General features: G+C 44.3%; 1 protein-coding gene across 1 annotated transcript in view; it reads left to right on the plus strand.

Annotated features, from left to right (window-relative positions):
- Positions 1 to 26,582, plus strand: part of HKDC1 (hexokinase domain containing 1) — a 45,701-nt gene extending 19,119 nt beyond the window's left edge. Inside the window, exons 7-17 of the mRNA XM_047825402.1 lie at positions 973 to 1,128; positions 2,235 to 2,468; positions 3,708 to 4,012; positions 5,631 to 5,776; positions 5,871 to 5,990; positions 10,350 to 10,445; positions 10,658 to 10,757; positions 12,423 to 12,606; positions 14,619 to 14,774; positions 20,773 to 21,006; positions 25,674 to 26,582. Coding sequence (XP_047681358.1) covers positions 973 to 1,128; positions 2,235 to 2,468; positions 3,708 to 4,012; positions 5,631 to 5,776; positions 5,871 to 5,990; positions 10,350 to 10,445; positions 10,658 to 10,757; positions 12,423 to 12,606; positions 14,619 to 14,774; positions 20,773 to 21,006; positions 25,674 to 25,821 — 1,879 coding nt within the window. The 3' untranslated portion in view covers positions 25,822 to 26,582. The remainder of the gene's footprint in view (positions 1 to 972; positions 1,129 to 2,234; positions 2,469 to 3,707; positions 4,013 to 5,630; positions 5,777 to 5,870; positions 5,991 to 10,349; positions 10,446 to 10,657; positions 10,758 to 12,422; positions 12,607 to 14,618; positions 14,775 to 20,772; positions 21,007 to 25,673) is intronic.
- The last annotated feature ends 344 nt before the right edge of the window (positions 26,583 to 26,926 follow it).

Below are 26,926 nucleotides of genomic sequence, written 5' to 3' on the forward strand. Positions count from 1 at the left end.
TCCTCACTCTCTCCATCTCACTTAAAACAAATTTCATCCCCAAACCCAACCAGGATTTCTTTTGACTATCTTCTGCTTCTGCAATGTTCTAAGAGGTTTTATAACGAAATAGGTAAAGTTGATTAGAAAACAGGTTGTCCTTGATTTTGTGTCTATTATCTTGGAGAATAAAAATTATGTTTAGTTTTTTCCCTGGGAAACAATTAGTAATTGCTTGTTGGATACAAATTCAAAGTCAAGGTGTAGGTAACCTGCTAGGATATGTCATCCACACTATTGTAGAACCTCTCTGGTTCTACAGACACAGCATCTTTCTCTCTGGGACAAAAGCATGGTATAGGAATTGGAAGTGTCTGAAATTTGGATTTGTCATGCCATGGTTGGTGATCTTGGGATCACCTGAAGTCCATGAAGTCAAGATTCCTTATACCTAATATGAGAATGGTACTCCTGTGGCCAGGGGTGATTTGTGATAAAGATCCTTGGATTCAAGCACTTTGTGAGAAGGAAGGAATATTAGGTCTCCTCTAGCATAGTTCTCTCCTTTTATAAATTTTTAAAAAATGTTTATTTTTGAGAGAGAGACAGAGTGCAAGTGGGGGAGGAGCAGAGAGAGAGGGAGACACAGAATCTGAAGCAGGCTCCAGGCTCTGAGCTTTCAGCGCAGAGCCCCATGTGGGGCTTGAACCCGTGAACTGTGAGATCATGACCTGAGCTGAAGTTGGATGCTTAACTGACCGAGACACCCAGGTGCCCCCCCTCTCCTTTTATAGATGAAGAGAATGCATCCCAGAGAGAATAAGTGAGCTCCCAAGGGCACCCCGGGCTGGGATGGGGACTGAGGCCTCCTGACCCATGGAGTTGTCTTTCTGTTACTCCTGCTCTTGATCATGGGCCATAGCTCATGAGCATTGGGAAGGATGCTGCATAACTAAAGGTGTTGCTGCTACTGATCTGTTCACCAAATTGTAGATTTGAGAAGATGATCAGCGGCCTGTACCTGGGTGAACTTGTCAGGATCATCTTGCTGAAGATGGCCAAGGCAGGCCTCTTGTTTGGCGGCAAGAAATCCTCTGCTCTCCACACTAAGGGCAAGATTGAAACACGGCATGTGGCTGCCATGGAGAAGTAAGTGGCTGGCTGGGTCCTTTTCACCTTGACTCTGCAGAAGGTTAGAGTGGGGAGCCAAGGTGTGGTATGATCATGGTAGTGGTCCAGCTGAAGGGACCAGATCTGTCCAGATCTTCACCAGGACAACTTCGGACCTGGACCCAGCTTTGGGTGAGTCGGCGATGCCTACCATGGCTCAGGTGTGGCTTCTTGTTGGTTTCATCAGCCAGGGATTCTGTGGTTGGAGGTCAACTCCTTTCTTTTCCTGCCTTCTTCCTCCCTAACGTGGTCACTTACAAACTTTTTAGGGCCACAGACCTGTTTGAGGGTCTAATTCAAGTTCTGGACCTTTTACCATAAAAATGTACATTTGTACTCAATTTTGCTTACACTATTAGGGCATTCTTGGACCCATTAAAGATTCCCATGCATGGAATCTTAAGGTAAGAACTCCTGCTACAGCAAGAATCTTCTCTACCTGGTGCTGTCGGAGACTGACTTTGGCTTTGGTGATGTGAGACCTCACACAGAGGTCCCTGCAATGGGGACAGGGCTGGTGAAGGCGGCTGGAACCATTCCACTCAGGGTCCTGTTCCTCAGGCTTAGAAACCCTGGCATTGCCCTGAGCTTCATAATCAGTTTAGATTCTGAGCTCAGCGGAGTGGCATCTGACTCCTAGAGTCTGATTTTGTGCACAGCATAGCAGGGACTGAGTTTCTGTGAAAGGCAGAATGGTACAGGGTGGTTAAAAGGGTGAGCTCGTGATCTAACTGCCTGAGTTCAGATCCTGACCCTTGCAATTCCTGGCTATGCGACTGTGGACAAGTTACCCTCTCTATGCCTCAGGTCTCTCTCTGTACAATAGGGTAATGCCAGTACTTCCCCCAGGATTGTTGTGAGGGTTGTGTTAATATGTGTCAAATCTGTAGACAAGTGCCTGGCATATAGTGAGGGCTCAGTAAACGGTGGCTGCTATGATCATTGTTGATATTGTTATCGTTATTCTATTACTAGGTGCCAGCTTATTTATTTTCCCACTCCTGCGAGGTGGGAAATGTGGTTCTCTAAGGGGACTCTCATGGGATGGAGAAATGTGGTCTTCTCACTCCTATTCCCCTGGCCAGGTATAAAGAAGGCCTGGCCAATACAAGAGAGATCCTGACAGATCTGGGCCTGGAGCCTTCGGAGGCCGACTGCATCGCAGTTCAGCACGTCTGCACCATCGTGTCCTTCCGTTCAGCCAACCTCTGTGCAGCGGCCCTGGCAGCCATCCTGACACGCCTCCGGGAGAACAAGAAGCTGGTGCGGCTCCGGACCACCGTGGGCATGGATGGCACGGTCTACAAGATACATCCTCAGTGAGTGCCGCTTGCCAGCCTGCATCCCTCACAATGTGTCTCCCCAGAGCAGAGTCCCAGGGTTCTCTCTAAGCTCTGCTGCTTCTCTGTGTTGCTGGAACCAACCACGTCCTGTTGGTTCTGAGTTTACAGAGGAAAGAGAGACTATATTCATCTAGCTGGCTGGGTTGCCTTGGGGGATCATTCTTAAATATTCTGGGGCGCCTGGGTGGCTCAGTCCGCTAGACATCGGACGTTTGATTTTGGCTCAAGTCATGATCTCACGGTTGTGAGATTGAGTAGTGCATTGGGTTCTAGGATTCTCTCTCACTCTGCCCCTCTCCTGCTTGCAGTGTGTGTGCATGCTCTCTCTCTCTCTCAAAAACAAAAAAAGAAAAAAAAGAAAAGAAAAGAAAAGAAAAGAAAAGAAAAGAAAAGAAATATTTTGCTAAACCCAGTTGCCTGACTAGAAGGGCATCCATCCATGTGTTTATCCATCTGTCCGTCTATCTATGTTAGTATCAAGTACCTACTATCTGGTAAGATTGGAAAGTAATATACACTCAGTTATATATGAGGAAAAATCAGAATGGCAGAGGGTGCCAGGTTCACAGGAAGGATACTGGTAAGAAAACACAGAGAAGTGAGAATTTCCTAGAAGGAGGAAGTGTGAGAGTCCCTCTGGCTAATAGAGGTGGTATTGGAAGTCAGGTGATTACACACTGGAAAGAGCTGCGGAAAGAACCCTTCCCGTTTGGACAGAGATGATGCTCAGCCAATACAGTCTTGTGGACATGCCCTGCTGATTGAAATATTAATGGTAAAATAGCCATTTCTTGGGGTGCACCTGGGTGGCTCTGTCAGTCAAGTGTCTGACTTTGGCTCTGGTCACGATCTCATGGTTCGTGGGTTCGAGCCCCGCGTCGGGCTCTGTGCTGACAGCTCAGAGCCTGGAGCCTGCTTCAGATTCTGTACCACCCTCTCTCTCTGCCCCTTCCCCTCTTGTGCTCTCTCTCACTCTCAATAAACTTAAAAATAACAGCCACTTCTTTGAGCCTCCAAGTGTCCCTTCTGCTACCTTAGCTGCCCTAGCCCCTCCCCCCAGTCATCTCCTTACCCTCCCACCATCCGGCAACTAAAGAGGTGAACCCAGCAAGGCTCCCCAGGACCCCACTCCACTGCTACACCTGGGTCTCTTCCCATTGACCAGGCATGGGCCTTTATGATTATTACATATTTTGCCATCACCCCTGCCTTCAGATACCCAAAACGCCTGCACAAGGTGGTGAGGAAACTGGTTCCAAACTGTGATGTCCGCTTCCTCTTGTCGGAGAGTGGAAGCACCAAGGGGGCTGCCATGGTGACAGCGGTGGCCTCCCGTGTGCAGGCCCAACGGAAGCAGATTGACAAGGTGCTGGCTTTGTTCCAGCTGACTCAAGAGCAACTTAAGGCTGTGCAGGGCAAGATGCGGACTGAATTCGAGTACGGGCTGAAAAGAGACACCCACCTGCTGGCCACGGTCAAGATGCTGCCCACCTACGTTTGCGGGATGCCGGATGGTACAGGTGGGCCATGCACAGAGCTCTCCAAAACTCCTCAAACCCAGTTAGGTTGTTTTGTTTTAAAAGCCTTGGAGTCGTGTCTGTAATGGAGGGAGGGGGAGTAGGGTAGAAGGTCGGTACTCCTTCTGAATCTATTTGCCTTGGTTGATCCAAGGCATTTGCAACGGAAGAATACCTAAGTTAGGTCACATGTGTGTGTCTATGTAGTCGAGGACACAGAGTGTACCCCACGCTGCTGGCGAACAGAAGACTCAGGTGTTGTCCCTGGGAGCTGCCATCTGGACACTTGGAGTTGTCTGGCTTGTCTTCTGCCTGCTCCTCTCTCTCTCTCTCTTCTCCTGGGGCTTGGTTACTCCTCTCTGTCTCTCTCTCATTGCTTTCTGACCCTTTCCCTGTGCTCAGCCCAGAGGAGCCACTAAGCAGTGGGGTGAGTTCTTTAGACAAGTCACTTCACCTCTTTGAACCTCAGTAGCCTTACATGGAAACAATGAGCTTTGTAAAATGGTTTTTTATCTTGTGATTTTCTTTGGAATCTTTCATCTCATTTCCTCCTCACAACCACTTCGTAAGTGATGTAGTGAAAAAGTGATTCCCATTTTATTGCTGACAATTCGGAGACTCGGAGAGGTCAGATGACATACTCAGAGCCACACATCTGCACCTTGGGTCTCACAGCAACAGAGATCTTTTCCAGCGCTAATATCCTTCGAGTCTATGTGGGGGGAAAAATAGGAGCAGTAAAAGACGCTGTTCAAGTGTTCATTCTTTGATCTCTTTACTCCTTCTGCCTTCACTTTTCACAATTTCACTAAGTACCTACGATAGGTCGGGCTCTGGTCCAGGCATGGCCAGAGAGCAGGGAGGAAAACACAGTCCCTACCCCTGTGGAGCTTACGTTCTGTTGGGCTGGCGGACAATAAGCAAAAGCCATGAACATTTAGTAAACAATAAACAAGGGCCATGTAGCAGCAGATGCTATGAAGAAAAATAGAGCAGGATAAGGGGTCAGAAAGCTGGCTGGGAGTGATGCCTTTGGCAAATTCGGGAAACAATAGAATGACCGGTGTGGCCAGAACGGAGTGAGAAGGGGCAGAGGGCAAGTTGCAAGGTCACACAGAACAGACTCTGGTGCTCTTCAACGTCAGGAGAAATGAGAGATACTATTGGCCCTGGATGGTAATGGGGGTCGGACTTGACATGGCTTCTTATTGGTCACGTGCAGGTGTGGGAATCCAGGAATGAGAAGAGCAGGGGGCAGGAAGAATCATTTCATGAACACTCCCTCTAGGCCACAGAGACAGGATGGAAACACCCTCCAGAGTTCATTGCAGTCAGTGTAGCCTGGCCTGGATTCACCCTCAGAGGCTCCTTGAGCATAAGTATCAAGTGTGGCCTTTAGCAGATACCAAGAAAAGCAGGCGGCCTCAGTCAGCCTCAAAGCGCCTGCCCAGTGCTCTGACGCTGTGCTTGGGGACGGCCACACTCCTCTGGCTCGAGAGCCCCAAGGGAAAAGGCTCTGAGTCGGCTGTATTTTGGTGTCTCCTCTTCCTCTCAATGCCTCCACGTGAGCCCCTGTTCTGTGGACGCTGGTGGAAGGCAGCTCCAACTTTCTCCACCACAGAGAAAGGCAAGTTCCTTGCCCTGGATCTGGGGGGAACCAACTTCCGGGTCCTCCTGGTAAAGATCAGAAGTGGACGGAGGTCGGTGCGAATGTACAACAAGATCTTCGCCATCCCCTTGGAGATCATGCAGGGCACCGGCGAGGAGGTGAGCGCCGGGCGGGGGAGTTCTGTGCCCGAGGGGCCAGCCTGCCACCCTGTGTCCCTGCTGGCCTGGCCTGACTGCCACTCTTTCCCTGCAGCTGTTTGACCACATTGTGCAGTGCATCGCTGACTTCCTGGACTACATGGGCCTCAAGGGAGCCCAGCTGCCCCTGGGCTTCACATTCTCATTTCCCTGCAGGCAGACGAGCATTGACAAGGTAAGACAGCCCCGCAGGCTTACAGACAGCCCTGTGGGCTTCTTTCTTCCACCAGGGAACCTCAGCGTACCTCTGAGTCAACATTTATTTCCTGTTTTAAGGGTCTCAGGTTCAGGGCAGCTGGGGAAACATAATCAAAAACTTGATTATGTTTTCTACTAATATTTTCTATTCATTATGTTCCATTTTCACCGGTGTTTTTTTGTTTTTTGTTTTAAAGATTTTTTTCATTTTTTTTTTTTAAATAACTTCTATTCTCAATAGTGACACGCTCTCCTGACTGAGCCAGCCATGTGGCCCCACTATTATTTTTTGGATTAAAGTTCACAAGAGATTTAGGGCAGTATACAGTAAAGGGACACATGCGTAAGAGAGCTGTTAAATGGGAGGTTAAATCGTATTATGGAGAGATGGAGAGAGGTAATGACCAGTTAAAGCCAGTTATAACTTTTAGGTAGTAATAATGCCTGTGAACTCCTGGGCGGCCAGTGTGAACAGGGAGACACGGTAGGCTGCAGGGTCTTATCTGTTGAATGAAAGCTTACCGGTGCATCAGAAGTGTATTTCCTTCCTGATATTAGAATCGGAGAAAGAATTTATCACACAAACACTTACTTAGCTGACAATGAAGGACATCATGGATAACAGTTTTAATAAATCATTCACAATAATTTAGAAACGTGTATCACCAAGGCTTTCTTGGAATTCTGGGATAAAAACGCCATTCTCCGGGGGCGCCTGGGTGGCTCAGTGGGTTGAGCGACTGACTTCAGCTCAGGTCACGATCTTGCGGTTCACAAGTTTGAGTCCTGTGTCGGGCTCCGTGCTGACAGCTCGGATCCTGGAGGCTGCTTCAGATTCTGTGTCTCCCTCTCTCTCTGCCCTCCCCCGCTCATGCTCTGTCTCTCTTTCTCTCTCTCTCAAAAATAAATAAACATTAAAAAAAAAAAAACCCAAAAACCCCATTCACCAGCTCATGGAGAGGAAGCACGTGTGCTCCCTGACAGGCTTACTTACAGGGCTGGCGGAGAGGAGAGCACCACTTTTGAATTTATGGGGGAGAAGTCTGGTCAACACAAGTCAACCAGAGAGCTCATGACGATGATAATAAGAATGGCACCAAAGATTTGTTAAGATTTCATCTACTCCACTCAGCGTCCCCATGATGTACGTACTATTTTTGTTTTGTTTTGTGCCATTTCTTTAATTGTAGTAAAATAGATATAACACAAAGTTGACCACTTTAACCACTTTTAAGTGTGCGGTTCTGTGGCATTAAGTACATTCGCGTTGTCATGAAACCATCACCGCTATCCATCTTCCAAACTTTTTTATCTCCCCAAACTGAAACTCTATACCCATTAAGTAATAATTCCCCAGTTACCCCTCCCCCAGTCCCTCCTAACATCTTAGTCTCCTTCCTGTCTCTATGAGTTGGACTATTTCGGGCACCCCATCTAAGTGGAATCATACTGTATTCGTCTGTTTGTGACTGGCTTATTCCACTTAGCTATACTGTCCTCGAGATTCATACATATTGTAGCACGTGTCACAATTTCCATCCTTTTTTAAACTCAGTGATAGCTCGTTGTATGTTTGCATACTATTTTTAATCACCTTGTTGTGGTTAGGAAAATCAGAAGCACAGGGGCGCCTGGGTGGCTCGGTCGGTTAAGCGTCCGACTTCGGCTCAGGTCACGATCTCGCGGTCCGTGAGTTCGAGCCCCGCGTCGGGCTCTGTGCTGACAGCTCGGAGCCTGGAGCCTGTTTCAGATTCTGTGTCTCCCTCTCTCTCTGCCCCTCTCCTGTTCATGCTCTCTCTCTGTCTCAAAAATAAATAAACATTAAAAAAAAAAAAGAAAAAAAAAGAAAATCAGAAGCACAGAGAGGTAGGTGACTTGTCCAAATTGCCACATCTATAAACACTGGTGATACTGGCCTGAGAGCCCAGGCTCTTACACTTCACCCTTGGGGAGACCAGGACCTGGAACCGTGTCGTTGAACCATTTTGGTTAAAATGCACAGCACACCTACATCTATATAGTTAAAACCAAAAAATCAAGAAACAGTATTCTTACTGTATGCGTTACACTCCATTTTCTATCCTATTTCATTTCTCATATGAGAAAGTTGAGCCATGCAGGCCTCATCTGATTGGTCAGTACAAAATCAAACTGAGGCAGAGCTCTTTGGGGCTCTGAGAACAACGTGGAAACATGCATGTCAGCAGCGCCTTCCCGCCCGAATTATTCAGAGAATGAGGAGAGAGGGGTTCAAGAGGGTGTGTTGTCTGGTGATATGGCTGACTCTCTTAAAATTAAAAATGCCAGAATGCTAAGGCAGGAAGACCCATTTCTCAAGATTCTATTTCTCAAACATGTGCCAAGAAGGAATGAACAAGGATGTTCACTCCTTTTTCATAATGAAACATTAGAAATAATTCAAATGGCAATGGAGGATGACTAAGTAAACTACAGCCTATCAGTCATATGGACTTAATTACTTGATTTTTATTTAACAGGCACACACACAGTGCTTGCTCTGTGGTGGACTACGCTCTGAGTGCTTCACAGATATTACCTACTTAACTGGGAGGCAGCAGAGCACAATAGTTGAGAGCATGGGTGTGGAACCACGTTGGATCTTGGCTTCTCCACTTACTGACTGTGTGACCTTAGGCAAATTACTTAACCTCTCTGGTTTCCTCATTTGAAAAATGGAGATAAAAATAGTACTTATTCTATAGGTATTTTTTATTTCTATGCAATTATATTTGAGGAATATTCTGCTCAGGGAAGGAATGTGGGACATCCGTATTAACTGACCTGGAAAGTTAGTTATCTCTCAGATTGGGGGGATGGAAAGTTAAGGGGGACTTTGTCCTTATCAGTAACACTCTAATTTTTCTACAAAGGCAACACATTGCTGTATGAGTGCTGCCATTAAAAATTAAAACACTGGGGTGCCTAGGTGGCTCAGTTGGTTGAGCATCCAACTCTTGATTTCAGCTTAGGTCGTGATCTCACGGTTCACGGGTTCGAGTCCTACATCAGGCTCTGTTCTGGCAGCGTAGAGCCTGCTTCAGATTCTCTCTTTCCCTCTCTCTCTGCCCCTCCTCTGCTCATATTCTCTTTCTCTCATAAATAAATAAATAAATGAATAAATAAATAGTGAATGAATGAATGAATGAATCAGTCAATCAATCACCGATGGGGAAGGCAGCCACATGCAGCTGTCCAAAGTCCTGAATCGTCCATGAGCACCAAGACACAGCCACTCCTCCTGACCCAGGACACTTGGCCTCTCAGCCTCTTGGAAGTTCTGACAAGTTCATGGATACACAATTAAGAGGCAGGAGGAGACCAACTGATAGCTGGGAGCAAATCCACTGATGGCTGGGGAGAAAAAAGAAAGATTTCTAAAAAATAGTATTTTTTGTAACTGCAACTAATAAGAAAGAGCAATTTTTTTTTTTTTCAAATCTCTAGTGAATCTCTAGTGTTCTATGTACATCCACCAGGAAAGGAACAAGGGAGCCCAGCTTCCCAGGTGCCCCATGTGTGTGTGGTTTTTAAAAGAATAATAGTATAATTCAGCATCTGTATTTGTTTAATGTGTGTTTACTTTACAGTGTATGGTGAACATTTTTCTCTAACATTCAATGTTCTCTTACAGCATGATTTTTTATGACTGTTTAACATTTCCTATATTGATGTACAAGATAATAGATGTATATTGTAATGATAGGATGCCTCTAGTTTTTCACTGTGGAACCATGCTTTGATGGACATTTTGTAGCATTTATCTTTAGTCACATCTTTAAAAATTTTTTGTTATGTTTATTCATTTTTGAAAGACAGAGAGACAGAGCACAAGCAGGGGTGGGGCGGAGAGAGAGGGGGACACAGAATCCGAAGCAGGCTCCAGGCTCTGAGCTGTCAGCACAGAGCCCGACGTGGGTCTTGAACTCACGAACTGTGAAATCATTACCTGAGGCGAAGCCCGACGCTCAACCCACTGAGCCACCCAGGTGCCCCTTTAATCACATCTTAATCGGTCCTTGGTTAAATTAGAAATAGAATCCCTATGATCCAGGCCTTTGTTCTGTGAGGTCATGGCCAGGGAACAGGAGTTGACCCTTGATAAATACAAGCTGCTACAGTTGTTCCCCTTGGCAGTGGACCTTGTCTGGGCATCATGCTCTGGGCCCAGTGATAGGCTGTAGAAATGGAGCGGTCAAAAGCACATGGTTTGGACTAGCAGCCAACCACAGCACTTCGAATCTATTGGATGTTGAGATTGTGCAGTGGTCCCAGCAAACTATTATTGCTGAAATGAACTTCTTCTTCTTTCCTTCAGGGAACACTCATTGAGTGGACCAAAGGCTTCAAGGCCACTGACTGTGAAGGGGAAGATGTGGTGGACATGCTCAGGGAAGCCATCAAGAGGAGAAATGTATGTTATGGTGTTAAGGCTCATGTCTCACCTTGCCCCTTCTCCCAGGTCCCTTTACTCTGCCATCCTATGCCGAGCCCTGTGACTCCAGCCTCTGCTGCTCCCTCCCACCCCCCACCTTGAGCTGATGTGGCCCTCCAGGAGCTGATGTGGCCCTCCTGAGCCTGTTTGGCTTGTACATCCTACTTACAATATGGCTGCTTCCTTTGTAGGAGTTTGACCTGGACATAGTTGCGATCGTGAATGACACAGTGGGGACCATGATGACCTGTGGACATGAAGATCCTAATTGTGAGATTGGCCTGATTGCAGGTAAGTGGTCAGGCATGTCCCATTAGCCTACTCTCATCATCTCATCTTTTGGTGGTTTACTTTTATTTATTTAATTTTTTTAAATGTTTCTTTATTTTTGAGAGAGAGAGAGCATAAGCAGGGGAGAGAAGGAGAGAAGGAGACAGACAATCCGAAGCAGGCTCCAGGCTCTGAGCTGTCAGTGCAGAGCCCGATGAGGACTCTGTGAGATCTCTGTGAGATCATGACCTGAACCAAAGTCAGATGCTTAACCAACTGAGCCACCCGGGACTTCCTGGTGGTTTCCTTTTAACATAGGGAAGTACATGGGGACCATTTTTCCATTACACGGCGAGTCTAAAGCCAGCTTTGACCAAGGCAGAGATGAAGTTAAGATTAGGATTCCAGATCTCCTACTTTCCAAATCTTTACTTACTATCTTTCTCCTTAAGGGTCCTAAGCCAATGTTGCCCTTTTGTTGAGGAAGGAGAATGGCATAGAAAGAAATGATTTTCAAAATAGGGCCTTGAGGCAAATTATCCTAGGTGGAAAGAGACCATAGTTGGATCATGTGGGCCTAGGGCTGAAGGAGCTAGATTTTCATGCGGCTCCAATGTACATCTCCTCTGTTATCTGACCTCTTCTGGCTGTCAGGGTGCACAGGGTGGGGAAGAGTTGGAAAGAAGAAGAGAGGTATAAGAGAAGAGAAGGGAGTGGCCTGGCATATAATATAGGTATTTTAGGGACCTTTGGGAGGAGTCCAGCAGTGATTAAGCAGAAGGGTGGATTTCAAGGGGATGACTCCAACTGGCAAAGGGAAGGGGTTTAAACAGATGAAGATGGAGATGATAGGCATCAAGTGACAGGCACAGGTTACTGATGACAGAATCCGGGAAAGTTGTTCCAGTTGGTTGTCTGGACTCCCTGAATGTGAACAGTGGCTAGAACAAGGAGAGGGGGTAGAGTGAGATGCCTTCAATGCCAGCCAAGAGTTTCATCTCCCAGAAACTCTTAACCATTTTGTGACTGTGGGCGGGTTACTCCTTCTGTCTGGACTTGAGTTTCCTCATCTGTGGGAGGGGTCAGGCTAGAATTAGGAGGACAAAGGGGTGAGACTTGCTTGATTGAATATAGTCGCTCCCTGGGCTGTTGCTCGGAGAATAGTTCTGAGACCGTGTCATGAGCAAAGGAGAAAGAAGGTGGCCTATGGATGCCAATGTTTACTTTTCTAAGACTAGATAATTCCTCATGGTCCCTTCTAGCTCTGGCTGCTAACTGTGACTACTTGGGAGCTCACTTTGTGTGCCTATAGCTTACAGTGATGATGAGGAAGAGGATGATGATGTGATGTGATGATGACGGTGATGAGGAGGAGGAGGATGGTGTTATCTCAGGGACCCCTTTCCTGGATGCTTACTATGTGGAGGAAGCTTGTGAACACCATCTAATTTTTTCCTTTATAACAAATCTATAAGGCAGGTGTTATTTCCTTTTTACAGATGAAGAAATTGGACCCCTAAAAGATGAGATACTTGTCTATGGTCGCCTAGTGATGAGTGTTAAGCTGGAACTCATACCCAGTCATATCTGACTCCAAGCCTAAATTCCCATCCACTGTGCTCCTCTGCTTCTTTAGGACTTGGTGATGTCTTTTGAAGACTAAAGTCCCTTCATGATTCCTTCTAGGAACAGGCAGCAACATGTGCTACATGGAGGAAATGAAGAACATCGAGCTGGTGGAAGGAGACGAAGGGAAGATGTGCATTAACACCGAGTGGGGAGGGTTTGGAGATAATGGCTGCATAGATGACATCCGGACGCAATATGACAAGAAGGTGGATGAGGGGTCTTTGAACCCTGGCAAACAGAGGTGAGGAGGGCAGATGTGTGTATTTATGCATGTTGTGCTGTGTATGACATTACCAGCTCTGGGGGAGGGTACTATGTTCATATCATAGACAGTACAGCTTTGTATTTTTATTACAACTCTCCATCAGAGGTCAGTGAAGTGTCTTACTAGAACAAAAACAAAACACAGGGCAAGTTCCCAACAAGTGGAAAGGAGAGGTACCTTTTTCTAATTACCATAAGGTGACATAAGGTCTAGTGGTGGCTTTGGAAGTGATTCAGAGATGGTTACAAAGTCCATTCACCGTGGGCCAAGTGTCACAGAGCAGGGGAATGCTGACTTAGTAGGCCCTCTCAGGGTGGGCTTCTAGTAAATCCAGTTTAGGGGTCAACATCCTCAGCCTTTCAAGAGCTGGCTGCCACTCTGGTGACTTCTGTTGCAGTTGGGGGTGGGGGTGGGGCAGCAAGTGATGGATGGGAGTACTGGTTCTTAGTCATGATGTCATGTCCCACCATGGGTCACAATCACTTGTGAGGTATGTTCCAGCTACTAGTCATACTAAGAATACTGAAAGCAATGAATGATTCTTTAAAAAAAATAGAGTACATTTTCACTTGTGTTCTCATCGAGCTTCTTGATTAAGAGAGAAAGCAGTGGGTAGAATAGAGGTAACATGCTAGGAATTGATAATTAACCCAGGCCCATCCGTGGCAGCAGGTGTTGGCAAACTTTTTCTGTAAAGGACCAGATTGTAAATGTTTTACTATCAGGCCATATGGTGTTTGTCACAATGAAACTCAGTATCTTAATATATACAATAAGATGAAAATATAGATTTATCATGATGATGATATCCAAGTGGAGAAGTTGAACAGATAGGACATGTAATGAGATACCTGGGCCACAGATGCCTTGGTAACTAGGGAGCTGAGAACACTGTACAGGAAGATGCTTGGGCAAGGCCAAGACCAGCCTTAATGGTCCTGCTCTTCCTTTGGCACGAGTCTCTGTAGCTGGGAGGAAGGTGAGTTGTGGTCAGCCCAGCTGAACCAGGGGTTGATCCAAAAAGAAGGAACCTTGTCTCTGAATCCCAAGTTGGGGCATTTGAGTATCATGGCTCTTCTGAAGGGGCAAGTTCCTTCTGACTCAGTTTTGTGTCTGAATCCACTGGAGGCTGACATTTTTAGAGTGAGAGTTTAAGGGGGCAACACATTTGAATTTGCCTTGCTGTCACCATTATTTGTCTAAGTCTTGGTTTCTTAGACTGATGAGGTCCCAAGCAGTTAAGCGAGTACAAGTCCAGCACGTAAGTCTCAGGTATACTCAGCTTTCCACTTGACCCTGCAGGAAGTGGCTGTCTAGCTCCACATCACTGTTATTAATACTGTTGCAGATGCCTGTGCAAAGTGTCTGGTCAGTGCCTGTTGGTTACAGAGCCCCCTTTCCTCTTGTTCCTTCCCTCATGGAGTTCATAGCCTGGTAGAAAGGGGGAGGAGAGCCAATATTTTTAAAGAACCCCTGGTGTGTGCAGTTTATTATTTCATGGAGAGAATCTCTAGTGAATCTCTAGATTTCTCCAGATACAAAGCCAAGGGGAATCTAGTAGACCAGATTTATAATACAAAGCCAAGGAGAACGGGCTTTGGGACCTGGCAAGGGACTCACTTTTTGCTCAGTGCCTGCTCTGCGCCAGATGCTGGCCTCCCAATACTCTTGTGGGACCAGGAGTTTGCTCCCTGTTTTATAGATGATGGCTTACAGTGCTTGCTCAGGTCATACGGTTAGTATGTGGGGGAGCTGGGGCCCAGCTTCTTCCTGGTCAACATGGCTCCAAAGACTGGCTTGCCCACATCATGCAGACTTCTACATTGCATTTCTCTGGATCTACAGCCCACTCCGAACCACTCCAAACCAGGCAGCTCTTGGATGCCAATGGGCATACCTTCCATACCCAGACCCGTGGTCCTTTTGTGAACCACTAACCAGTGCTGATTTTCCTGTTCTTACCAATCTTATCTCTATTCTCCAAATAGATATGAGAAAATGACCAGCGGGATGTACCTGGGGGAGATTGTGCGGCAGATCCTGATTGACCTCACCAAGCACGGTCTCCTTTTCCGTGGGCAGATTTCAGAGCGTCTCCGGACCAGGGGCATCTTTGAAACCAAGTTCCTGTCCCAGATTGAAAGGTGATGTGTGAGCAGGTTCACCTGCTTGGTGTGAGAGGCACTGATTGGGATGTGCTGCTGTCATGCTGGGGTCCAGCAGGCTTGAGATTTAAAAATAAAAACAGTAAGGGCCTGGCTGGACAAGGAGTTTCCTCCTAGAGCTGCTCTGTCTCTCAGCTGCATCAGGACCACAGGACACAACTGAAGGGCCAGCTGCGTGCCTGGGCCCTGAGGTTCCTAAACTGTTACACAGGACTTAGCTTAGGCTGAAAAATGATCCTCTCTTGTTCCGAAAAAGATGATGTGTCCATAATATGAAAGAAAACTCTTTAAAAAAAAATCACCTATATGCTCATGACCAAATATAGCTGTTTTGATTTTTACATGTTCCCTTTCAAATTTTTAAAAGTGTGTAAACATATTTGCATAATTGCAATCATACTACACATATCATTCTGTATATTGTTTATTCAGTGATTGTACAGGACAATTGTCAGTTATAATTCTGGTTTCTATTTTATGATTTATTATGAAAAGTTCTTTTTGCATTTTTAAAAAAACATTTATTTATTTAGTTTTGAGAGACAGAGACAGAGCACGAGCGGGGGAGGGGCAGGGAGAGAAGGAGACACAGAATCGGAAGCAGGCTCCAGGCTCCAGGCTGTCAGCACAGAGTCTACACGGGGCCCAAACTCATGAATGGCAAGATAATGCTCTGAGCCGAAGTCAGACACTCACTGACTGAGCCACCCAGATGCCCCTGAAAAGTTTTAAACATAGAAGAATAGAGGGAGGGGCGCCTGGGTGGCTCAGTCGGTTAAGCGTCCGACTTCGGCTCAGGTCACGATCTCGCAGTATGTGAGTTCGAGCCCCGCGTCGGGCTCTGTGCTGACTGCTCAGAGCCTGGAGCCTGTTTCAGATTCTGTGTCTCCCTCTCTCTCTGACCCTCCCCCGTTCATGCTCTGTCTCTCTCTGTCTCAAAAATAAATAAACGTTAGGGGCGCCTGGGTGGCGCAGTCGGTTAAGCGTCCGACTTCAGCCAGGTCACGATCTCGCGGTCCCTGAGTTCGAGCCCCGCGTCAGGCTCTGGGCTGATGGCTCATAGCCTGGAGCCTGTTTCCGATTCTGTGTCTCCCTCTCTCTCGGCTCCTCCCCCATTCATGCTCTGTCTCTCTCTGTCGCAAAAATAAAAATAAACGTGGAAAAAAAATTTTTTTTTTAAAAAAATAAACGTTAAAAAAATTAAAAAAAAAAAAAAAGAAGAAGAATAGAGGGAATGGTAAAATGAACTGACTGTTTGCATCCCCACCTTCAATAATGATCAACTCATGACCAAACTTGGTTCATTGATATACTCCTGCTTTTCCCACCCCTAAACTGGATGAATTTGAAACAAATCTCACATTTAAAAAAAAATTTTTTTTTTAACGTTTATTCATTTTTGAGAGACAGAGAGAGACAGAGCGTGAGCAGGGGAAAGGCAGAGAGAGGGGGAGACACAGAATCCAAAGTGGGTTCCAGGCTCAAAGTCCCGATGTGGGGCTGGAACCCATGAACCGTGAGATCATGACCTGAACCGAAGCTGGACGCTTAACCGACTGAGCCATCCAGGCACCCCAAAACAAATCTCACATTTTATGTGAGTTTATCTATAACTATTTAAAAACTTTTTTAATTTTATTTTTTATTTTTTAAAATTTACATCCAAATTAGTTAGCATGTAGTGCAACGATGATTTCAGGAGTAGATTCCTTAATGCCCCTTCCCCATTTAGCCCATCCCCCCTCCCACAACCCCTCCAGCAACCCTCAGTTTGTTCTCCCTATTTATGAGTCTCTTCTGTTTTGTCCCCCTCCCTGTTTTTATATTCTTTTTGTTTCTCTTCCCTTATGTTCATCTGTTTTGTCTCTTAAAGTCCTCATATGAGTGAAGTCATATGATTTTTGTCTTTCTCTGACTAACTAATTTCACTTAGCATAATACCCTCCAGTTCCATCCACTTAGTTGCAAATGGCAAGATTTCATTCTTTTTGATTGCCGAGTAATACTCCATTGTGTGTGTGTGTGTGTGTGTGTGTGTGTGTGTGTACCACATTTTCTTTATTCATTCACCCATCGAGGGACATTTGAGCTCTTTCCATACTTTGGCTATTGTTGATAGTGCTGCTATAAACATGGGAGTTATTTAAAAAAAATTTTAATGTTTATCTATTATTGAGAGACAGGGTATGAGTGGGGGAGGGATAGAGAGAGAGCTAGACACAGAATCTGAAGCAGGATCCAGGCTCTGAGCTGTCAGCACAGAGCCACACAAGGGGACTCGAACTCATGAACCGCAAGATCATGACCTGAGCTGAAGTTGGACACTTAACCAACTGAGCCACCCAGGTGCCCCTATAATTATTTTAAAATATGTTTATAAAATATTAGTTCTTTAAAAAAAAACATAACCACATTACCGTCACTACACTTAAAATAGCTAATGATAAACCTTAAACTCAAAATATCCTGCCAATGTTTCTATTTTCCAAATTGCCTAAAAATAATGGTTTTTACAGTGCATTTGTTTGCATCAATATCCAAACAAGGTCCAGACAGGTCATTTGGTTGAGATATATATATATATATATATATATATATATATATATATATATATGAATCTTTTTAATATATAAACTTCTCTTGTTTCCCCTTGGAATATATTGGATGAAGAAACTTATTTTTCCTAGAAGTTTCCTGTGTTCTAGATTTTGCTGGTTATAGCATTTAGGATTTTCTTCTCTCTTATATTTTCTACAATTTCATAGTTAGACCTAGATGCATGGTTAGATTCAGTGTTGAGTTTTGGACAAGAATGTTTCAGAAGTGGCATTGAGTTGTCTCTCTTTTGTTTACTTTTATTTTTTTTAAGCTTATTTACTTATTTTGAGAGAAAGAGAGTGGGAACAGGGGAGGGGGAGAGGGAGAGGGAGAGAGAGAGAATCCCAAGCAGGCTCCATGCGGTCAGCACCAAGCCCAATGCGGGATGTGAAATCATGACCTGAGTCGAAATCAACAGTTGGATGCTTAACTGAATGAGCCACCTAGACACTACTGTCTGTCTTTTATGATGTGAGTAGTCACTGATGCTTATTGCCAAGATCTGTGATTTCACTTGAGATTGTAAAATGATGGTAAGTTAATGCTAATACTCCTGCAATTTTTAGCTGGAATACTTCTAGAGATTTCCCCATCTCAAGTCTTTGGTGTAATTATCATTTAAAATGGCTGCATAATGTTACATTAGATTGCTATACTATAATTTACTAAACTCTCCCTTTAGTATAAGATGTCTAGCTTATAATTTATGGATTTCCGCAGTTCTGAGTAACACCATAATTATTCTTTTTGTGTAATCATTTGCAGCTCACAAATTATTTCCTCAGGAGTAGAAGTATCTGGTTAAAAGAAGCATTTCCCTGTGGACACACTTCTGAAAAGGTGGTTCCATTTTCCACCACCACCAGTTATGTACAAATGTGTCAATGTCACTGCTTTTTTTTTTTTTTTCTCCCTACCAGCGCCGTTCTTGTCAAGAGGCTTTGTATTTGGAATTTCTTTCAATTTGCATTCATTCATGTAATTTCCCTGGTCTGCATGGCCACATGCCAGCAAGCCACAAATCACTTTGGGAAAAACAGAAAACTCTTTAGAAGTGAAAGCAGTGTACTTAGAGAAATCAGATGGACTGTTGTAGGGCCGTTCTTGCTGTCTAAGGAGATGGTGGTGGAATCAGCAGCAGCAGCAGCAGCAGCAGCAGCAGCAGCAATTTTGTGTTTCGGAAGTTGTGATAAGCAGATATCCAGCATCCCTTTTTGTCTGCTCTTCAACCTGTTAGATTCAAAAGTGCAAGTTAAAAGTCATCACTGTTGATGACCAGAGCGATCCTTGTTTGCTGTGGGGAAAAATGATTTCTTCCTCATGTGCAAGAGATGAGCACATTGACTATCTTTGCTGTGTGTGTGTGTGTGTGTGTGTGTGTGTCCTGAATACAAAGGAAAATGTTCTTGGACAACAGTAAGTTAGCAGGACCTATATGCCTCCAGAAATATTTGCTTCTGCCACAAAAAAGGTGTCTGCTTTGGATGCTTTGGTTTCCTATTTCTAGTTATTTTATCTGTTTTTAAACTTCATGGTATAAAAAGAAAATCAGTTCCAATCTGGTACCAGTTGGGAATGGTAGGTGCTATGCTGTCTGTGCTCCATTTCAAAGCACGTTGTCCAATGGATGCAACAGTGATTCTTGGGTTGTGGGGAGTGTCCTAGGCTTATAGTCTCAGAGTCTGAGTTTAAGATTGCTTGTGGTGTGTGACCTGAGGCAAGTTGCTTCACCTTTCTGGATAATTCCTTTCCTTATAAAAGATAAGTACTCTACTGCTTAACTCCAAGGATTGCTCTGAGGATTGAGCGGGGGAATGTAGACGAAAGAAGAAGCGGGTGGGGGCACCTGGGTGGCTCAGTCGGTTAAGCGTCCTGACTCTTGGTTTTGGCTCAGGACGTGATCTCACAGCTTCGTGGGTTTGAGCCCCACATTGGGCTCTGTGCTTGGGATTCCCTCTCTCTCCTTTCTCTCTGCCCCTCCTCCACTTACACTATTTCTGTCTCTCTCAAAATAAATAAATAAACTTAAAAAAAAATAAAACAGAAAGAACAAGGTAAACTGTGAAGGCTGGGACTGTGGAAAGAATTTCAGGTTTTATTTTTTTACATACTTAAAAAAAATCCCCTTTTTTTCTTACTCTACACATATTGCTCACTCAAAAGTAGAAGCAAGAAAATAAGAACCTACTGGTAATCCTACCAGCAACTGAATAGATTTCCTTCTGCTTTTTTTTTCTATGCAAGGATGTACATTCATGAAAACCAAGATCATATGGCACATAGTATTTTATAATCTATTTTTTCACTTAATATGTCATGAATACTTGCCATAGCATTAAATAGTCTCATGCAGGGGAGCCTGGGTGGCGCAGTCGGTTAAGCGTCCGACTTCAGCCAGGTCACGATCTCGCGGTCCGTGAGTTTGAGCCCCGCGTCGGGCTCTGGGCTGATGGCTCAGAGCCTGGAGCCTGTTTCCGATTCTGTGTCTCCCTCTCTCTCTGCCCCTCCCCCGTTCATGCTCTGTCTCTCTCTGTCCCAAAAATAAATAAACGTTGAAAAAAATAAAAATTAAAAAAAAATAGGCTCATGCAAATTCATCTCTAAGGTTTACAAAGGATTCTCTTGTCTGGCTGTGCCACCATTTACCTGCTGAACCCACTATACGGCCGTATAGATTCTTTCTCGGTTCTCTCTCTCTCTTTTTTTTTTTTTTCTCAGTTCTCTCTTGATAACATTCTTCTTCTCTAAGTATTCCCTGAGGCAGTCAGGATATAATTTCACATTGTTTAGCTTGGGAGTCAGAGCTCTGTAAGTTCACCATGAGAGAATCAGGGTCTAGACTCAAGGCCAGCCTGTCCCCGCGATGGGTGCTTTGCACGTGCATACATGCTCGTGGTCCCACGTGCAGATTCCTGCTCTCAAAGGTGCTGATGGTACATTGTATATTAATTTTTTCACTTGCCCACTGAATATACACAGCCCTATGCTGGCTACTACTGAGAATATAGTCTTACCCTCAAGGACATGTAGTCTAGTTGGGAAGAGAGAGCAGGAAATCAGAAAAAGTTAAATAGAAGGAAAGCTAGCTTCTCATCAAACAGCAGGGCAGCAGGAGCTGGCGTGCTCAGTGGGAGAGTTTAGACGTGGTGTGAGAAACTGTGTGCTATGCTTTATTTTGTAAAGATGATGGGACTTCCTGGGGCGGCAGACTTTCTTGAGTCTCAGCTTCTGTGGCATTCTGCTCTAACTTAGCCATTTCTTGGATCATTTTCTCCTCCCTCTGCCTAGGGCATCTGGGGACGGGGGGCTGTGACCCATGTGGAGCAGGTTCCGGGGCCCCCCGAAGCAGGTCCTGACATCCCACTCTGCTTGTCTGCAGCGATCGGCTGGCCCTCCTCCAGGTCAGGAGGATCCTGCAGCAGCTTGGCCTGGACAGCACGTGTGAGGACAGCATTGTGGTGAAGGAGGTGTGCGGAGCTGTGTCCCGGCGGGCAGCCCAGCTCTATGGCGCTGGCCTGGCAGCCATCGTGGAGAAGAGGAGGGAAGACCAGGGGCTTGAGAACCTGAAGGTCACCGTGGGTGTGGATGGCACCCTGTACAAGCTGCACCCTCAGTAAGTGCCCCAGAGAGGTGGGGATGGGAGGGTGCTGAAGCTGAAAGTGGACCCCATGGCTCTAGCAGACAAGGTGTGAGCCCTTGTGGCTCTGTGTCTTAGTGGTAGGATGTGGGAGTACTCACCATCCTCTCTGAACCCCCTGATCTCCAACAGTAAAAGGCAGGTAGTAATAATCTCCACCTCATAGGGCCACATGAGGATTGAGTTCCTACGTGTACTTGACACAGTGCTCCACAAATACAAGCCATTATTACTAACATATTCTCACCTGACCTCACAGGGAAGTGATGAGAACTGAGTATTTTGTGCAGCATAGAGTGTTTGCCAAGTATGAACTGGTTATAATTTTCTTAGCTCAGAGGCAGTGGACAGAAGGATTGAGAGCCCCATCAGGAAATGTAGGTTTGAATCCTGGCTCCACCACTTAGAAGCTGGGAGGCTGAGGGTCAGTTTCTCACCCTCTTTGAGCCTCAGTTCTTAATCTGTAAAATGACAACAAAAATCTTACCTACCTCATAAGTGGTTGTGAGAATTAAGTTAAAAATTTTTTGATGTTTATTTATTTTTGAGGGAAAGAGAGAACGCAAGTCAGGGAGGGACAGAGAGAGAGGGAGACACAGAATCCAAAGCAGACTCCAGGGCCCGAGCTGGCAGCACAGAGTCTGACGTGGGGCTCGAACCCATGAACCACGAGATTGTGACCTGAGCCAAAGTCGGATGCTTAACTGACTGAGCCACGTAGGCGCCCCGAGGATTAAGTTAAACAGTATCTGTAGAATGCATGGCACATCACAAAAAGGTCAATGACGAAAGCTATTATTTTCATTTAATGTTTAACATTTTGTTTTGGTGAAAATGAAAAGTATTAACAAGCTTATAAAAGTTTCCAATCATACTGAAATATATACATGAACATACTATTATTGTAACCCCTGATCCTTAGCCCCTCCTATGGTGACGACTAATTCTCCAAAATCACCGCCTAGTATCTTTTCTTGTTTTCCCCCTCGCAATCGCTTACTTTTGATGTGGTTCCTGTGAGCCTCTTCTCCCTTGAACCAAGACTTGACCAAGGGACAAAAACCACATGATCATTTCAATAGGTGCAGAGAAAGCATTTGATAAAATACAATACCTTTCATGATAAAAGCACTCAACAAACTAGAGCTAAAGGGACTCCACCTGATGAAGCATCTATGAAAAACCCACAATTGACTTCATGCGTACTGGTGAAAGATTGGATGCTTTGCCCTTATAATCAGAAACAAGACAAGGGTGCCTACTCTTGTCACTGCTGTTCAACATTGTCCTGCTTTGGCACTGCCTCCAGATGGTTGCATGGTTTTTGTCTCTCAGTCCAGACGTGATTCAAGGCAGAGGCTTGTCAGACCAGACCAAACATATGTGACTTCAAAGGGAAAATCAAGGGCAAGTCTAGCCAGGGCAACTAATCAAGAAAAAGGAAATAAAAAGTATCCATATTGGAAAGGCAAAAGTGAAACTATCTTTGTCTGTAGATGACATGATTTTGTATACAGAAAACCCTTAATAATCTACAAAAAACTATTGGAACTGTTAAACAAGTTCAGCAAGATTTCAGGATGCAAGATCAATCCACAAAATCAATTGCATTTCTATGCATTAGCAATGAACAATCTGAAAATGAAATTAAGAACACAATTCCATTTACAACACAATCAAAAAGAATAAAATAATTAGCAATAAATGTCACAAAAGGAATGTAAGATTTGTACATTGAGAAGTAGAAAACATTGTTGAGATAAAACAAAGAAGACCTAAATAGAATGACAGCCCATGTTAATGGACTTAATATTGTTAAGGTAGCATTGCTTCACGAATTGATCTTCAGATTCGACACAATCATGATCAAAATCCCAGGAGACTTCTTTGCAGAAATCAACAAGTTGATCCTAAAATTCATATGGAAATGCAAGGAACTTAGACTAGAATAGTCTTAAAAAAGAACAAAGTTGGAGAACTCACAATTTTCTATTTGAAATTTACAATAAAACTACAGTCTTAGTGTGGTACTGACGTAAGGATAAACATAGAGATCATTGGACTAGAATTGAGAGCTCAGAAATAGACCCCTACATTTATGGTCAGGGGATTTTAAACAAGGAGGTGAAGACCTTTTAATGGGAAAAGAATATTTTTTCCAGAAAATGGTGGAACAACTGGATATCCACCTGCAAAAAAAATGAGGTTGGATTCGTACCTCATCCCATGTACAAAAATCAACTTAAAATGGATCAAAGACCTGAATTTAAGAGATAAAACTATTAAGCTCTTAAGAGAAAACATAGGTATAAATCTTTGTGACCTTGGATTAATCAATGATTTCTTAAATATGACACCAAAAGCATAAGTAACAGAAGAAAAAAATAGGTAAACTGGACTTTATAAAAATTAAAAATTTCTGTGCATCAGAGAATATGACAGAGTGAAAGGCAACCTAGAGAATGATGGAAAATATTAGCAAATCATATATCTGATGTAGGATTTCTGCCTAGAAAATAGAAAGAACAATTACAACTCAACAATTAAAAAGACAAATAACCCCATCAACAAATGGGCAAAGGATCTAAATAGGCATCTCTCCAAAGATGTGTAAGTGGCAAATAAGCATGTGGAAAGATGCTCAGTATCATTAGTCACTGGAGAAATGCAAACCAAAACCATGAGGTACCATTTCACACTCATTAGGATGGCTATAATAAAAAAGAGTGACACTAACAAGTGTTGATGAGGATATGGCAAAATTGGAGACCTCATACATTGCTGGTGGGAAACAGTTTGGGAGTTCCTGAAAAAGATAGACATAGAGTTACCATATGACCCATCAATTCCATTCCGAGGTGTATCCAAGAGAACTAAAAACATGTTCACACAAAAACTTGATGATGTTCATAGCAGAACTATTCATGGTAACCAAAGGGGGAAACAGTCCAAATGTCCACCAAGCAATGAGTGGATAAACAAGATGTAGTGTATCTGTACAATGGACTAGTACTCATAAAAAGGAGTGAAGTACTGACACATGCTATAACTCTGATCAACCTTGAAAAATATCGTGTTAACTGAAAGAAGAAGCCAGACACAAAAGGCCACTTACTATACGATTCCATTATATGAAATGTCCAGAATAAGCAAATCTATAGAGACAGAAAGTAGGGGGGCACCTGGGGGTTGGTGTGAATGGGGAGTGACTATTAATGGGCATGGAGTTTCTTTTTAGGGTGATAAAAATGTTCTGGAATTAGATAGTGGTGCTGGTTGCATAACTTTGTGAATACGCTAAGAAACACTGAATTGTATGCTTAAAGATACAAAAGAAAGAAAGAAAGAAAGAAAGAAAGAAAGAAAGAAAGAAAAGAAAGGAAGGAAGGAAGGAAGGAAGGAAGGAAGGAAGGAAGGAAGACTTGATTGACCTGTGACCACTAAGCCATTTCTCCTTTCTTCTGGAAAGTTGGGGGCTAACCACCCTGTTGTGCCTTCAAGAAGACCTCAAACTTTCTCCTACTACATAACCAGTAGGGCCCCAGGGAGCATCAGTGGTTGGCCAGAGTCACCCACTGGCTGTGTGATGGAGTCGGGTTCAGAACCTGCTCTAGCATGCTGGCCCTCAGAGATGAACACCACTTGTACCGTTCATGGTAACACAGGATCACAGGACATGGGGCCTAGATGCCCAGGCCTCTGTTAAACATACTTTGACCTCACAGACTGCCCTGGTAATTCAACTTACAAGATGTCCCCTCAAATGGATTTAATATATTAAAGGATAGTTGAGAGAGGCCAACTATGTGCTTTGGGGGAAAATCAATGGAGGGAGGGAAGGATGGATAGGTGAATGGATAAAGCAAGTAGGATAAAATTATAACTTTGTTGAGTGTAGGCAGAGGGTGTTCAGGCGTTCAGCAAACTATTCTTTCAGCTCTATAGTAAGTTTGAAATTTTTCAAAATAAACATTTAGGGATTTTTGAACCAAAAAAAAAAAAAAAAAAATGTGAGGCTGAGAACATGATAGGCCTGGTTCAAGTCCTAATATAACTTACTAGTTGTACAAGCTTAGAAAAATTTCTTAACTTCTGAGCATCAATTTTTTTTTATGCCGTGAAAATACTAATAAATGCTTTTAAACTGTTATTACACTTTGTATGTATATTCTGTATGTAAAACACCTAGAATAGCCTCTGGCATTAGTAGTTACTCAACAAAAGGTAAGATTAAAACAGCTACTTAGGGGCACCTGGGTGGCGCAGTTGGTTAAGCGTCCGACTTCAGCCAGGTCACGATCTCGCGGTCCGTGAGTTCGAGCCCCGCGTCGGGCTGTGGGCTGATGGCTCAGAGCCTGGAGCCTGTTTCCGATTGTGTGTCTCCCTCTCTCTCTGCCCCTGCCCCGTTCATGCTCTGTCTCTCTCTGTCCCAAAAAATAAAATAAAATGTTGAAAAAAAATTTTTTTAAATAAAAAAATAAATAAATAAATAAATAAAACAGCTATTTAGGAAGAGGTGTATGAAGCTGTTCTAGAGCCTTGAGAAGCAAGCTGGAAGGAACAAACTAGATTGGAATCATTCACAAATATGTTGATCCCTTATGTGAGTGCTGATGATGTTTCTCTCTCTCTCTCTTTTGTAGCTTTTCTCGGATATTGCAGGAAACCGTGAAAGAACTAGCTCCTCGATGTGATGTGACACTCATGCTGTCAGAAGATGGGAGTGGAAAGGGAGCTGCTCTGATCACTGCTGTGGCCAAGAGGTTACAGCAGGCACAGAAGGAGAAATAGGGACTCCTTCAGGGTTGGGCCCCACATGCCTTGGATACTGACCAGCCTTTCCTCTGGCAGATGAGTCGGTCAGGGACCAACAGGCAAGCTTCTAGCTGACTTCACATTCTGGATGACCGGAAGAGAACCCCGGGTTCTCGGGTACTCTTAGCATTTTGTTACTCAGTATTTTTTTTTTCAAGGGCATTAAATGATACTTATCATTGGCACATTTGGGCCAAAGATGGGCCAACTTGTAAAATCAAAGCAGTTGGGCCCGAGAGATCCCCTTTTAGCAAATTTTTCAGTTGAGGCCCAAGCTGCTAGTTCTCTATGGCTTTGGGTCCTGTGGCTGTTGGACTTGAAACATACATGCAATCTGCCCGTGAGGCCTGGCTGGCCGAGTCCCCCTCTGGAATGCTTCAGCCATTGCTTGTAGTAGATTGGGTCCTCACCTGTGGATGCACACTTGAGAAGGATAGGGTCTCATGTAATAAACTGGAAATCTAATCTAACTTGTCCTTAACTTGTCATGTTGACTTCAAACATGGAAAGAGAACAAAGACTTCGGAGTATCAGCTCCAGGGTGAAGAAGGTTGATTTCCAGGCAGCCCTGTAGGAATCTTTTCATGCTTAAAGTGAGTAATGTCAGCAGCCTGTGGGATTGTGCTTCTCCATATGCGTGTGTGTTGGGGAGGGTGCCATTTGGGGCACCCGTTTTCATTTTACATGTGGTTCGTGTTGCTGCTGTTGATAGTTGTTTAAAGGACTGCTAGGTGTATGAAATACAGTGAATGAATAAAGAATGTTTGATTTCCCAAGATTCTTTGCATGAGGTATTAATGTTTCATTTGGGAGGCTTGCTTGCTGACTTCATGCTCTGCCGGTGGAGTAAGGCACACGTAGAGTCAGAAGTTGCTGAGAGCATCTGTCTAGTCCAAACTTCTTACCAACAGGGGGAAATATATGGAATATCTTCCACAATATCTTTAGTAAATTATCCAAATCTCATTTGAATGAATACTTCCAGTGACTGGGCATTTATCACATGATCCTAAAGCTCTTGCTTTTGAACAGCTAAAGCTGACTGAAGGGCCTTTTGACTTCACTCTGACTTCTACCTCCC

This window comes from Prionailurus viverrinus, chromosome D2 (assembly GCF_022837055.1).
Source record: "Prionailurus viverrinus isolate Anna chromosome D2, UM_Priviv_1.0, whole genome shotgun sequence".
Taxonomy (NCBI): domain Eukaryota; kingdom Metazoa; phylum Chordata; class Mammalia; order Carnivora; family Felidae; genus Prionailurus; species Prionailurus viverrinus.